The sequence below is a fragment of the Pyrus communis genome, chromosome 5 (assembly GCF_041283825.1).
Source record: "Pyrus communis isolate YQ-2024b chromosome 5, ASM4128382v1, whole genome shotgun sequence".
NCBI classification, from domain to species: Eukaryota; Viridiplantae; Streptophyta; class Magnoliopsida; order Rosales; family Rosaceae; genus Pyrus; species Pyrus communis.
Window position 1 is genome coordinate 12,699,671 of NC_142569.1, and position 14,522 is coordinate 12,714,192.

At 36.3% G+C, this 14,522-nt stretch overlaps 1 protein-coding gene across 1 annotated transcript; it reads left to right on the forward strand.

The window, feature by feature from the left end:
• The first annotated feature begins 8,971 nt into the window (after window positions 1-8,971).
• Window positions 8,972-12,773, forward strand: LOC137726910 (uncharacterized). The gene is made up of 3 exons (XM_068465860.2): window positions 8,972-10,228; window positions 10,482-11,842; window positions 12,285-12,773. Exons 1-2 carry the CDS (start codon window positions 9,583-9,585, stop codon window positions 11,576-11,578), a joined length of 1,743 nt encoding a protein of 580 aa, XP_068321961.2. The 5' UTR covers window positions 8,972-9,582; the 3' UTR covers window positions 11,579-11,842; window positions 12,285-12,773.
• The last annotated feature ends 1,749 nt before the right edge of the window (window positions 12,774-14,522 follow it).

Consider the following 14,522-nt stretch of genomic DNA (forward strand, 5'->3'; position numbering starts at 1 on the left):
GAAATTCTTTATAGACTTTTCATGACCTCATATTTTTAACATAATTTTTGTGCCAATATCATAAAATATTGTGCCAAAAAAAACAATGTAACAAAGAGTTCATGAAAAGTCTTACTTCACATAAATCGCGAGTTCGATACTAATTTATTCTCCTATTTCTTCTTCCTTAATGTAATATATGTTGTTTAAAAAAAAAGTAAATAGATTAAATAACACTTGTCCAACTGCATAAGAGCATCTTCAATGGAGACCCTAAATGGAGTCCCAACAACTGTATAGTCCCTAAATATAAGGACAAATGACTTCCAATGAGCCGGAATTTAAGTCCTCAAAGTATCTCAATACATAAAAACTCGTTGGATACCTCAACAAAATTCTCAAATACAAACACTACATATAGGAACTCAAACAATGGACTTCATATTAAATTTGAGGGGAAATGGTGTGCTCTTTATGTTTTTTTTTTCCTTGTTTTTTGAGCCCACCCAAGTGAGGTAACTTCTCATTTGCCTCTTTTTTTTTTTTTCTTTTTTTTTTAATTCTTAAAAAATCAATGGTAGAGATAGTTTTTTTTATTTTTATCAATAGTTACAATACTTCAATGAAATGAATAATAATTTTTTAATATTTTAGTCCCTACATTTAGGGATGATATTATAAGGGATTTCTATTGTAGACAATATTATTTTAGGGACTCAAATATTCCTCTAAAGCTTCTAAATGAGTCCTTAAAGGTGGTGGGGGAAATCCCTAAGTAGAGACTCCCATTAAAAATATTGTAATAATGTGATGGTAATAGTCATTAATGTTGAAAATATTTGTGGGTTAATGAATGTCCACATAGTAATGTTGAAAATATTGATGGATTAATGAATGCCCACACAATAATGTGGACTTGGGAAATGAATGAGGATTGTATTTTCAAAAGGTGTGTGCTGGAGTTGCTCTATAAATAGAGCGCTCTGTGTACTATAAAAATACTAAGAGGAAGAAAAGATCAATAACATCAGTATCTATCCCTCCCTCTTTTATTTGTCATCCCCTTGTGTTATAGTTACATTATGATATTTTACATCTGCTTCACTCTTGTCACTAGTAAAGGTTATCTCTCTAACTTTTGCCTATTTATAACATGTTATCAGCACAACTTTCTAACCATTTCTCATTTCTCTTCGTCGAAAGAAAGAAAAAAAAATGTTTCCTCTAAGGATTTTACTGTTCTTCTTTTTCCTCTGCCTCAACTGTTGGATATACCCTCGTGAAGAACTGTTTACACCATATCTGCTTCTAGTTCTTAACCTAACAGTTACTTATATCTTTGATTTCTTGTTTGGTGTAGCTTTTAATTACTAACCCAGTGTTTATTTATATTGATTTTACTGCAATCCAAGATGGTGCGGTACAATTGCTCATCTTTAATCTTACTGCAATCCAAGATGGTGCGGTATCATCGCCTATCTTGGATTGCAGATCTAATTTTACTGCAAATTTTAGGTGGCGTGATATAATCGCCCATCCTACCCTACATATTTAATTTACCTGCTGTTTAATTTCATTGCAATTTTAGGTGGTGCGGTATAATCGTCCACCCTGCTCTGCGTATTTAAATTTTCATGTTACTTGAGTGATGCGAAATAATCGCCCATCCTATGTTATGTTATTTCAATGAGAATGGTGCGGTACAATCGACCTCCTCATTCTTCATGTAAATCTCAAGCCAGAAGTTTCGAGTGCTTATCATTTTGGCCTGAAGATCAAAATGAAAAATTTGTAAGAACCAGAAGTTCTAACATTACATACCTCTAGAATACATATTATTGCAAGTTCTTATACATCTCAGTTTTTCTTTCAGAAAAGAAAATGGTGAATTTGGCAAAATTTTGTTGCCCTGAACATTACTGGAAAGAACTACCTTACTTGGGTAGTGGATACCAATATTCATTTGGAGGCATGGAATCTTGGAGAAACAATCAAGGAAGAGAACAGAAAGGCCATGATCTTTATCTGTCGCCACCTTGATGAAGGATTAAAGAGCAAGTACCTAACGGTTAAAGATCCGTTAGCTCTCTGGAAGGCATTGAGAAATAGATACAATCACCAGAAAACGGTCATTCTTGCAAGAGATCATTATGAGTGGACTCACTTAAGGATCCTTGATTTCAAGTCAGTAGCTGAGTACAATTCTATGATATTCAGAATTAGCTCCCAAATGAAACTCTGTGGGGAAACCATCACTGAGGAAGATATGCTGGAAAAAAACCTTCAGCATTTTTCATGCCTTAAACGTGCTCCTACAACAGCCCTATAAAGAGTGAGGTTTCACTAAATACAACCAGCTAATATATGTGCTCTTGGTAGCTGAACACAACAATGAGCTCCTGATGAAAAATCATCAGTCCCAACTTACTGTATATGCATTATTCCCAAAAGTGGATATGAAAAATCATCTGTCATAGGTGTGGTGGCAATATGCACTAGGCGCATACTTGTCGTACCCCAAAACATCTGGTGGATTTATATCAAGCCTTCATTAAGGAGAACGGTGTTGAGACCAATTTTCTTAACCAGGCTAAACCAATGGATATACCTTATCCCGTGAGTGACTTATCAGGGCAGTTGAACACAACTCACCTAGATGTCTCAGACTTTATTGTGGAAAGGGGGAATGAAGTGTACCGGTCCGACTGAATCGTTTATGTTTGATAAAGTATAGATAAACATTATGGTCATTCTCAAAACAAGAGCAATGACGAAGATATTTGTCTTGCATATAGTGCAACCATACATACAATACTTTGAGATCGAAAGTATCTCTCAAGATTGACGCTTACAAAAGTAAGGGTAACAACAATATCAGGTCAATCAGATGTAATTGAAGGTTTAGGGTCAGCCCAGATTATGTTACCAAATGGAAAAATATTGTCCATGCATAATGCGTTGTACGCTACTAAAAAATTCTTGAGTTTTAAAGACATATGTTTAAATGGATACCACATTGAGACGAAAAGTGCAGAAAATGTGAAGTATCTATGTATTACCTCCAATGATACCTAGAAGCGTATATTGGAAAAGTTGCGTGGTTTGACAAGCGGATTATATTATACGTACATAAAGACAGTTGAATCACATACTGTCATGAACTAAAAGTTTATTGATTAAAAAGTTTACATGCTTTGGTATGACCGTCTAGGTCACCAATGATCTATCATGATGCGTAGGATCATTACCAACTCTAATGGACATCCATTATTGAGTAGACACATTACTATCTCAAATGATAACCCTTGCAAGACTTGTTCTCAAGATAAGTTGGTAATTAGACCATCACAACTAAAGGTTGATGTTGAATCTCCATCATTTCTGCAAAGAATTCAAAGGGATATTTGAGGGCCTATTCAATCATCCTGTGGACCATTTCGATATTTTATGGTTTTGGTTGATGCATCTATCCGATGGTTACATGTTTGTCTCTTATCTACTCGGAATGTAGCTTTTGCGAGACTTCTTGCTCAGATAATTAAGTTGCGAGCACAGTTCCCAAATTACCCTAGCAAGTCAATCCGACTTGTTAACGCTGGTGAATTTACGTCTTAAACTTTTGATGATTACTGCATGACATTGGGCATTGATGTTAAACACCTTGTTCCTCATGTCCATACTCAAAATGGTTTAGCAGAAACATTTATCAAGCAGCTTCAATTAATAGCTCGCATTTTGCTCATGAAAACAAAATTGTCAGTTTCTGCATGGGGACATGCCATCTTACATGCTACATCATTGGTTCGATTGAGACATATAGCCAACCACCAATACTCCTCAGTATAACTCGTGTTTGGGCATCAGCCAAACATTTCACATTTACGAGTTTTTAGTTGTGTTGCTTATGTACATATTGCACCACCACAACACACTAAGATGAGACCTCAGCGCAGACTGGGAATTTATGTGGGCTTTGATTCACCATTTATCATTAGATATTTGGAACCCTTGACAAGTGATATGTTTACTGCTCGTTTTGTTGATTGTCACTTTGATGAGACAGTCTTCCCATCGTTAGGGGGAGAAAAGACCGTTTTAGAAAAACAGCAAGAGCTGACATGGGTTGTTCCCACTTTATCTCATTTGGATCCATGTAGCACTTAATGTGAAAATGAAGTGAAAATGATCGTTCATCTTCAAAGTATTGCCAATCAAATGCCAGATGCATTTAATGATGCTATGAAAGTAACAAAATCATATATACTACCTACAAATGCACCTGCAAGAATTGATGTTCGTGTTGGACAAAATAAAGTGGCAGGTGAATGATTTATCTGTTGCACGCCTGAAACGTGGTAGACCTCCAGGTTCAAAAGATTCAGCCCCTCGAAAGAGAAAGACAATGGCACAACTGAATCCAAATAAAATCATTTAAGAAGAAAAAATAAATGATAAATCCACAATTCATGATTCTATACTTTTAAAAAAAGAAAATGTCCTTGGTGAGACACATGTACCCAAAGAAACAGAAGTACATGAAAGCAAAGAAATCTCTATAAATTATGCTTGTACTAATGAATTGTGGGATCAGAATGAAATAATCATCGACAACATGTTCTGTAACGACCCGAAATTTCTAATTTGGAAGTCAAACACACAGGTAGGCCACAATAAAATAATGGTTAATTATAATTCTAACTAATCACACTAAAAAAAAAAAAAAAAAATCATTTTGTTTAATTTATGGCTGCGTCTAACATCCTGGTTAGACTGCCTACGTACCCTAAACAAAGGGATCAAGCCATTCGTAATTCACCATTTTGCTTCTAGAACAATATACTAAAATTTCATTATGATCCAACGGTCGGATCTCCGCCAATCAAGAATTCAAATGACGGTCGACGTTTTATTTTACGAACTTACAAACCCAATTCGGGAAGATCCATACGTCGGATTCCCAGTCCGTAAGTTCCCAAGGTCCTCAAATATTACTTATTATAATGTCTCAAATTTTGGTGACAATCCTATGGTTGGATCGTTGATTCCTAAATTAATCAAAGCATTGTATCGTAGCGAAGCTTAGGTTCAACCAATCCACCTAAGCTATACGATTATCAAATTAAGACTCAAAACATCTAAGGTGGCTTAAAATGATATCTACGGCCCTCTAGCCACGCGCCGCTGTGGATGGCAGTTGGCCGCTCCGGCTTGCCGAAAAATTTCAACTATTTCTAAAAATTCTCAAAATTTATAGAAATGAAGATCTCAAAGAGTAGAGCAAACTTTATACATGTGGCCAAGTCCAATTTGGCCGGGAAAAACTCCAATTTCCCTCGAACCCGCCGGAAACCCTAAGAATGGTTGGTTTCAATCCGTCACCTTCGGTGCTCCATCGCCCCTATAGTTGTTTGGGCTTTATTCCAAGCCTTAAAAGGATGCTATAGGTGGTGGTAATAGAATAAATTTGTTTCAAATTTGGGGGATTAACCTCTATGAACCTGCATACCCACCGGTGCAATTTTTCCAATTTCAAGGCTAAATTGTATCGAATTTGGGGTAGAATAGGTAGAGGGAATGATGGGAAATGATTTCCAAGTGGAGAGAGGCTTCAACTCGTCGGAAATTAGCCGAGAGACCACCGGATTTCCATGATGCTGCCGGTTGGTCGCACAGGTCAAGAGACTCGTTTTCTTCCTTCTCACTCTTCTCTCATTTCCCTCCCTTCCTTGGTTTCTGATTGATCCATCCAATCCCTCTCCATTCTCCTTTCTCTCCTTGCCGCTTCAACTCAGCCACCCATGTGGCACTCCCATTTCTCCAGAAAATCTGGAGCCATTCAATTTAATGGAAAAATCACTATTTCGCCCTAACTTCAATCGTTAATAACTTATTCGTTATGACTCCGTTTCACAAACGGTTTTCACCTACATGTTCGTAGGATCGAACTTTATCCAAATATGTCAAGAAACTTGACATAATAAATGAGGATAAAATATGTCCTAGTAAAATTACGTTTAGCCAGCAAGTGGCATTTTATTCACTTCACCTTATCGATAAAAAATTTCCACATAATCACACATTTTAAATTATTCAAGGTATTACATGTTTGCATTCTCAGTAGCCACCAAAATCATATTAATTGATGATATTGAGCCCCACTCTGTCGATGAATGCAAACAAACATGGATCTCTTCTACTCAAAGAAATCCACAAATGAACAGGTCCTTGTTGGATATATAGATGCTGGTTTTCTTTCTGATCCGCATAAAGCCTGCTCACAAACTGGATATGTGTTCAAGAATGGAGATACAACAATCTCAAGTCGCTCAACAAAGTAAACATTAGTTGCTACCTCCTCAAATCACTCAGAAATATTTGTTTTACATGAAGTAAGTCGTGAATGTTCTTGGTTAAGATCAATGATCTATCATATTCGGAATTCATGTGGTCTAACTTCGAAGACTGACAATCCAACTGTCATCCATGAAGATAATGCAGCCTGTGTTGCCCAAATGAATGAAAGATTCATCAAGGGCGATAAGACTAAACACATATCTCCAAAGTTTTTCAGTGCACATAAGCTTCAGAAAGCTAAAGTTATTGAAGTCAAACAAATCCGGTCCAATGAAAATCTAACAGACATGTTCACCAAATCTCTACCAAAGTGCGCGTTTCAGAAGTTAGTGCAAAGTATCGGATTACGTCGACTTACCAATCAGATAAATTTGGAAAATGCAGAATCAGAAGGAGATACATATCAGGGGGAACATCCATGATACATGTATGTTGTACTTTTTTTCCTTCGATTAGGATTTTTCCCACTGAGTTTTTCCTATCAAGGTTTTAACGAGGCAATATAAGCATATTTAACACTATATCAACAATCCAGGTAAAGCTGTACTCTTTTTCCTTCGCCATGGTTTTTTTCCACTAAGTTTTTCCGAGCAAGGTTTTAACAAAGCAACTGATGTTGATATGTGGGCATCCAAGAGGGAGTGTTGAAAATATTTGTGGGTTAATGAATGCCCACATAGTAATGTTGAAAATATTGATGGATTAATGAATGCCCGCACAGTAATGTGGACTTGGGAAATGAATGAGGATTGCATTTTCAAAAGGTGTGTGCTGGAGTTGCTTTATAAATAGAGCGCTCCGTGTACTATTAGAATAATAAAAGGAAGAAAATATTAATAACATCAATATCTATCCCTCCCTCTTTCATTTGTCATCTCCTTGTGTTATAATTACAGTATGATATTTTACACCTACTTCACTCCTGTCACTAGCAAAAATTATCTCTCTAACTTTTACCTATTTATAACAATTAACACTTATAGTAGAGAGCAAAAATATACTCAACAACAGCCACCTTAGTTTGATCCACAAGAAATTCTTGAGAGCAATTTCACCCAACCCTTTTTTGTCAGCAACTAGGCACTTTTTGCCCAAAGTCCCAAAAAAAAAAAAAAAAAAAAAAAAAAAAAAAAAACATCTCTGGGCCATTGAAAAAAAAGTCGGGCAAAACGTAGGCCCAAGCCTACCTAAGGAAGCAGTCAAGCAATTTGTGCGCGGCCCATCGCCCTTGTGATTTGACGTCCGCATGACGTCATCCATGTGTAAAACTTTTCTGCATCAGGCACGTGCAATACACATTATGAGTTTCCAACGGTCATGTAATCTAACGGTATTTATTAATTCAACCATTCTTGGGTTAGATAAAATTTAAATATTCAAAGTGACTGGTGTGCCCACGCTGCACAATCGAGTACGCTGAATATAAATAATCTAACACTTCGTATTAAGTTGGTTATAGAAATTTTTAAAAATACATATTAAAATTAATTTGGTTAGAAAATAATTTTAAAAATAAAAATACAAAAAAATGAGAAAAAAATTTAAATATGTCCTATAAATATCCAACCATACTCTTTCAGGAAAATTGTAATTTCGGATAGTGACACGTGATGTGACAGAATTGGTAATACCAATTGCTCAAAAATTTTGTTACGAAGTAAAATGCAATCGGATAGTTACTATTCATTAAGGCAATAATTGTCTATTGTCCTATAAGGTGGAAGTGCTCTAAAAGAGTCAACTCTAAAACATTTGTCTTGATTCAAAACCCAAATTATGAGGCATGTTCGTGCCACCAATGTTTTGTCTTCTTTCCTCTTTGGTGTACACTGACTTGTTCAAGAGTATGGATTACAAGAGGTGATTGTTTATTATTATTTTTTTGAACAAATGATATTATCTATACTAAGAGAGAGGGGTGGGCTTAACGTCATAATGACCAAACAATAATGTGATTTAAATTCGCCTTTGCAAATAATCAAACTTAAGACCTCTCACTTACAAGTGAAATGAATACCACTAAACCTTAATAATTATCACGTTCCAACTACATCATAATGACCTTAATTACTGGGCGGATCATTCATTCATGTTCTTGTGAACATATGATTGGTTTGGTTGGGTCACACTTCGTCCATGATTTAACAAAAAAGTACACCCTTGCATTTTCTTTTAAGTCTTTGATTGTTCAAGTTTTCTTAAAAGTAGGGTTAGATGGCGGCTTTTCCTCTAAAAATTAAATGAATCATTGTGGTTTTTTTTTGTGTCGCACTTTATTTTTACCGTCAAATTAATTAAGAATTCGTTTAAAATGTAGTACTACAACATTGATAATGTAATATTACAACATTGATAATGTAATATTACAACATTAATGATGTAATAATATGATTATATGAAAGGACAAACAATGTAATAATTCTTTCATAAAAAAAAAAAAAAAAACCAATGTGATAATTCATAAAATTAGATATATGTATTATGATTATAGATTGACAAAACTAATGACACTGTAGTAATCACATCGATAAATTATTCGTATGCATAGCTCAACATGCTTGCAAACCCATAAACGACACTAAAAAGGATGTCGTAGTACCCTTGACCTTGAGGGGGATTTGGCGCGCAGCACATAACAATATACGAAACAACAACTTAATAGATGACGCCGTAATAGTCAACAGCAGTCAGCTAGGAGCTATTTGCTCGCTTTCTTCCCCAATTGAAAAGCCGTCTCTTTCCAAAACTCTGCGAACGAAGCTGCTCCTCCGACCTCGAGGCTCAAAAGTCCAAACCCATCACAATCTCCCCATATCCTTGCTGGGTTTTCCCTTTCAGCTCTCCAAGTTACCAATTTCCTGTAAAAGTTTGAGATTTTTACTTATTTTCTTCTATTTTTTCAGCTCTTTTTATATATGTTTAAATTCACCTCCTTTATTTGTTAAGCTTTTGCGTGCTTCATTGACCTGTACCTAGTTGGAGTGTAGGCCATGATTATTAGCGCATAAATATTGGATTATTATTTTTTCCTTCAACGGTTTTTTAATCATGGTGCACTACTTTCATTTAGGAGCATAGTTTTAGCTTTTTCTCTTTTGATATTTTAATGTGTCTCCAACTGAGTTGGTTTTGGTTTGGTGGATTCTTTGCGCCCAATTCAGCAAAATATTCTTAGTTTATTTGGTATGATTCTTCAGTTGTTTCCCACAATTCGGTGAAATCCCAGAATTTTGATTACTTTGAAAAGGGATGGCTTTTGCTTGCCAGGAAGTTCAGCCATGGACCTTTACTGCTCTTTTGGGAGCCTTTGTCGACCTGGGTTTGGCTTATATCCTGCTATGCGTGTCTGCTTTCGTGTTTTTCGCTTCGAAGTTGTTGGGGATTTTTTGGGTTTGTTTTCCATGTCCATGTAATGGGGTTTTCGGGTATAGAAACCCGGATCTTTGCTTGCATAAGTTGTTGCTTATTGACGGGCCTGTTGCGACGATCGGTGCTGTCCATAAGTTGGTGAATAGCAAGTTCCCGTTTGATGTTCTTTGGTCTAGGGATCAAAGGTGCAACTTGAATAGGAAACTGATCAGAGATGTAAATTGTGAGAATAGAGTTCGTGAGTTGCAAGGTGAAGCAGCTTCTAGTCCATTTTCGAGTCCCAGATTGCAAAACCTGGTTGATAGGGAAAGTGGGTACGACACTAAGGGGAAGAGGGTTATGGTTCTGAAGAAAAGGACTGGAATTCGGCGCTCTAGGAGGGCGGCTCCTGAATATGAAAGGCTTCCTTCTTACTATCCAAGTGATAGTTCAAAGTTGTTTGCTCACATATTCCCTTTTCCTTGCGATGACAGAGATACAAGAGAGATGTCAGGTGAAAGCTCAATTGCCATAGCTGGTAGAGAAGGTGAGGATGAGGAATATCTAAACTTGTTTGGTTGTTTTCAATACTTGATTTCATATTTTTCAATATTAGAGGAACCTTTTTTTCTTTAATGTGTGGATTTATATATATATATTAGAATGTAGTGTTAATCAAATTTATTTCAATTTTTTGAAAATCTTTTAAAACTAGAATTGCTTGCATATGATATGAACTTATATTTTTACTGTATTGGTAATGATGTTTTCTCACTTTTGCGGATTTTCTTTCGTTTTAGATTATGTGAAAGCACCAACTGGAAATGATATGGCTGAGAGTATATGCCAAAGTTCTGAATTGAGTGGATCATTTGGTGAGAGTAAGGACGTGGACATTAGTTATACGCAAGAAAAGGCTCCCGTTGTTGGAAATGAAACTGATAAACTCAGGGTGTTGCAAGAAGCACTGGAAAAAGAGAAAGCTGCTTGTGCTGCTCTTTATCTAGAGCTAGAGAAAGAGCGAGCTGCTGCTGCAAGTGCTGCTGATGAAGCGATGTCCATGATAGCACGTCTGCAAAAGGATAAAGCATCAATAGAAATGGAAGTGAGGCAGTATCAGAGGATGATGGAAGAAAAATTTGTTTATGATGAAGAGGAGATGGGTGTTCTGAAAGAGATTCTTCTTAGGAGGGAGATGGAGAACCATTTTTTGGAGAAGGAAGTTGAATCGTATAGGCAAATGAGCTTCTTAGGAAATGAACGGTCTGATGCTGATTTGAGTGCTATGTTGTGTGAATCGGGAAAAAGGCCTTCACCTTCTGTTGAGTCAAATACAGATGCACTGCTGCAGCAGACTGCTGATAGTAAATCTAACTGTACGGAATTCGGAAATATTGCAAATAGTACTTCTCAATATGAGGCTTCATTTGTTGAAAAACAAATTCATCCTAATGAACATGATTCACTTGAGAAATGTGTACTTTCAGAAGGGGAAGAAAAAGTACACACGGAAGATGTAATGTGCCAAGAAATAACTCCTGAAGCAGCCCAAGCTCATATTGGTACTGAGGAAAACTTACATTGTGATGGAGTGCGACAGCATGATGGGGATCTTCAGAGAAATTTGCATGGTTCAATGCTTGATATTGAGCCAGCTTTTTATGATGTTCATGTCGTTGATGGTAAAACTGAACTTTGGAAAGAAGAAAGTAGATCATCATTTTATACTACATTGGATGGATCCCAAGATTTTGCTTCTACATTTGGAGCTACCGGGGTCAGGAGCAGTGAGTTATTACAAGGTTTTCCAAGTACAAGCCAGGTGGATACTGAACCTAAATTCATTGCAAGTTCTTTGGATATGCATTGTGGGTTACCGATGATGGATAACTCCTGATGCAAAACCTTGGTGATAGACTCAATGAAGAACTCGTTGTCCACAGTAAATAATGAAAGGTTGAAGATTGACACCGAGGATGATTTGCTAATGGAAAAGCTACAGATTCTAGAAGAGAGAAAATAGAAGCTGACTTCCTCTTCTCAACATGGGGAGAGGCAAGAAACCCCATCATGTTTGGAGGAGATTGGGAACCCGCTTTGCAAGATTCAGCAGATAAGAGATCCTGCGCGCTGGGCTTGTTTACATCCTTTGTCTTCTAAGGTGAATCATAGTGTTTCCTAATTGCCATTTTACATTGTTATAACTTCTTATTGCATGTTTTTGTCAGAATCATCCATGTCTTGTGCTGCTAGGATCATTGTTTGTACTGTAACTTTGATTTCTTCATGGAGGAAGCAACGTGGTTTGCTTCTATTCTACCCTTATTAACATATATAAAGATAGAAACACCACCTATCAAAAATAAAATGCAACGATGCAGTGGAGTCATTAGACTTGAGACAAAATCAATGAATGCTATCACTTCAGTTATAACACAGTAACACACACAAGCGCACATGAGAACTCGCACACAGAACCACGAAAGAAGGGAAATACAGAAAGGTCCATGTTATGGGCTCATAATCATGTAACTATAATGCTTTCATTTCCATTGCTGTGTTCTCCGAATAACAAGTGCTGATTGTATTGTTCTCATTTTCAGGTGAGTTTGAATAACAAACGCTGCCAAAGTACGCCCTCGGAGGCACTCGAATGTACAAGTTCCTAAAGCATGTACGATTGTACAGTAATTCCCGGACTAGTGATTTATCGGAATGTTGTTGCTTCAAGTCCTTTAAATCTGATTTATGGTTGGAAGGAATCTGTAAACCAATTGTATATTCCCACTACAAAAGCTCTGTAGTTAGACTGTAGCTGCCAGTTGCCTACTCTTGATAACTTTTGTGCTGTGTGTAAAAGGGGGTTCACAAGTCACAACCATGTTCCTCAGCTGATCTGTCCCACCTTGTTTTCCTTTTGTAAATGATATAAAAAGGAAAATGCCCCCCAAATCATAGCCACCATAACTTATGGGCCTGAGGGTTGCAGATGGATGTAATGATTGTCCTTCTAGTTTCTCATGTTCTTCTCACTTTTCTCATTACATTTTCATCATCTTAATAAGAAAGATTTCGCTACAGTTTCTAGCTAACGGTGAATCTTTCTTTATTCGGAGAATATTTTCGGAGGCTTGTAACTCAAATGGTAAAGAATGAATATTTCACGTTCTTGGTCAGAGTTTGATTCTCGTCTCTCCCGAACTATTGAAATGAAATTTGTGAAGAGGGAATCTCTGATAGTTGGACCCATGACAAATGGAAGTATTTTTAAAGAAACTAATGTAAACAAATTGACAATCCAAAAGGACAACTCTTCCAGGTAGGTGAGATATCAAGTATGAAGATTAAGTCTCATGTTTTGCCACCCTTGATTCCTTGACTTGACTCAAACTAGCTTAATAAAAAACAGAGAGAATCTTTGGAGCAATGATCCTGTCAAAGAACATGCTTGTTTAACAGCCAACTTGGGTTTGAATGAGAGAATATTTTTCATAACAAAATATTGAGGGAAAGGGAAACCAAACACAACGTGGGTGCGGCGACAAAACTCTTAGCCGCTTGAAGTACATGTCCGTTGTGATTTCGAGATATTAGAGATCACTGGAGCAGTAGTCTATAAACTTTCGTCTGAAGTTTGGTCCATAAACTAAAACTATGTGAGTAGTGACAATCTTTCTTCAATATTCCCGGACTACTCAGTAGTACGGAAAATAAACAATCAGGTTTGAATTGAGGAAATAATATTTTTACTTATTTGCTAATTTAATGGATATAAAGTGGATTGCCGAGTAATTCAGACTATTAAAGGCTTACCCGAGTATTGGTCCTTGAACTTGTTGCCATATGGAGCAACGATCTTTTTGGGTAAGTGTGTTAAAACATTCCTCCCTTTTTCGGCTCTCTAAACCCCTTATTTTGAATGAAATTTCTAAACCATGTTAAAGTTAATCTAAAATACCATTGCTCAACATTATGACAAATTCTGAGACTAAAACTCTAATAGGATGAAACTTCTGGATCCATTGTTCCAATTTTTTCTTAACAAAGAGAGAGATGATATATAAGAAATATTACAAATATATATTAAAATTTCGGCACCCTTTCATGCCGTGTACTCCTTGTCTCCATGTGCCACGTGACATCAACCCTATTAGGTCTTGCGGTTAGGTACTATTTTTTAAGATATACGAATATGTTAAACTTGTAAAAAGGGCGTTTCTAGATGTTCAAAAGTGGAAAGAAAAACTAATGATTCTTTCTTTCTTAACTTAGACAAAATAAAAAGGTTAACTTTTTTGTTCAAAAGATGCAATCTTAATTTTTATTAAATGCTGTGGATTATAAGATCATTAGTGAAAAATTGATAATTCCGCAAATCATTAATCATCAAAGCATATGTATCACAACCATTCTAATCTGTAATCTGTCTTCGTTTTTATTTATTTTGTTGTCACCTAATGGTCACATGACAAATGTGATAGTCCTTCTTCAATGCATTTTCATTATTGCATAGTATTACGATGTGCAACCCTATACACTCCCTCAACCTACACCAAAGTTGACGCCAATTTGAGTGTAAGCTGATGAAGTTAATGGTGTCAAACACCCTAATCTCATGAGCTGATGCAAATATCATTGAAAAAGAACCCTCGTGCTTGTCACGTGATCACAAAAAGATGGATGAAACTGCACAAAGATATAAATAATTGTGAAACTCAAGCTCGGGTAAAGAAGAAGAAGGAAAACGTCAGTTAGTCAGCAGCTAACGCTCTATTTTTATGTTAAATCTCTATAATAAAATTATAATAACGTAAAAATTCAAATAGCATTTGTGCAAATTC

Excerpts from the sequence above, each read along its gene's own strand:
- LOC137726910 (XM_068465860.2), top strand. The coding sequence starts at position 9,583 with ATGGCTTTTGCTTGCCAGGAAGTTCAGCCATGGACCTTTACTGCTCTT. Across the intron at positions 10,229-10,481 it reads TGCCATAGCTGGTAGAGAAG|ATTATGTGAAAGCACCAACT; the intron begins GTGAGGATGAGG and ends CTTTCGTTTTAG.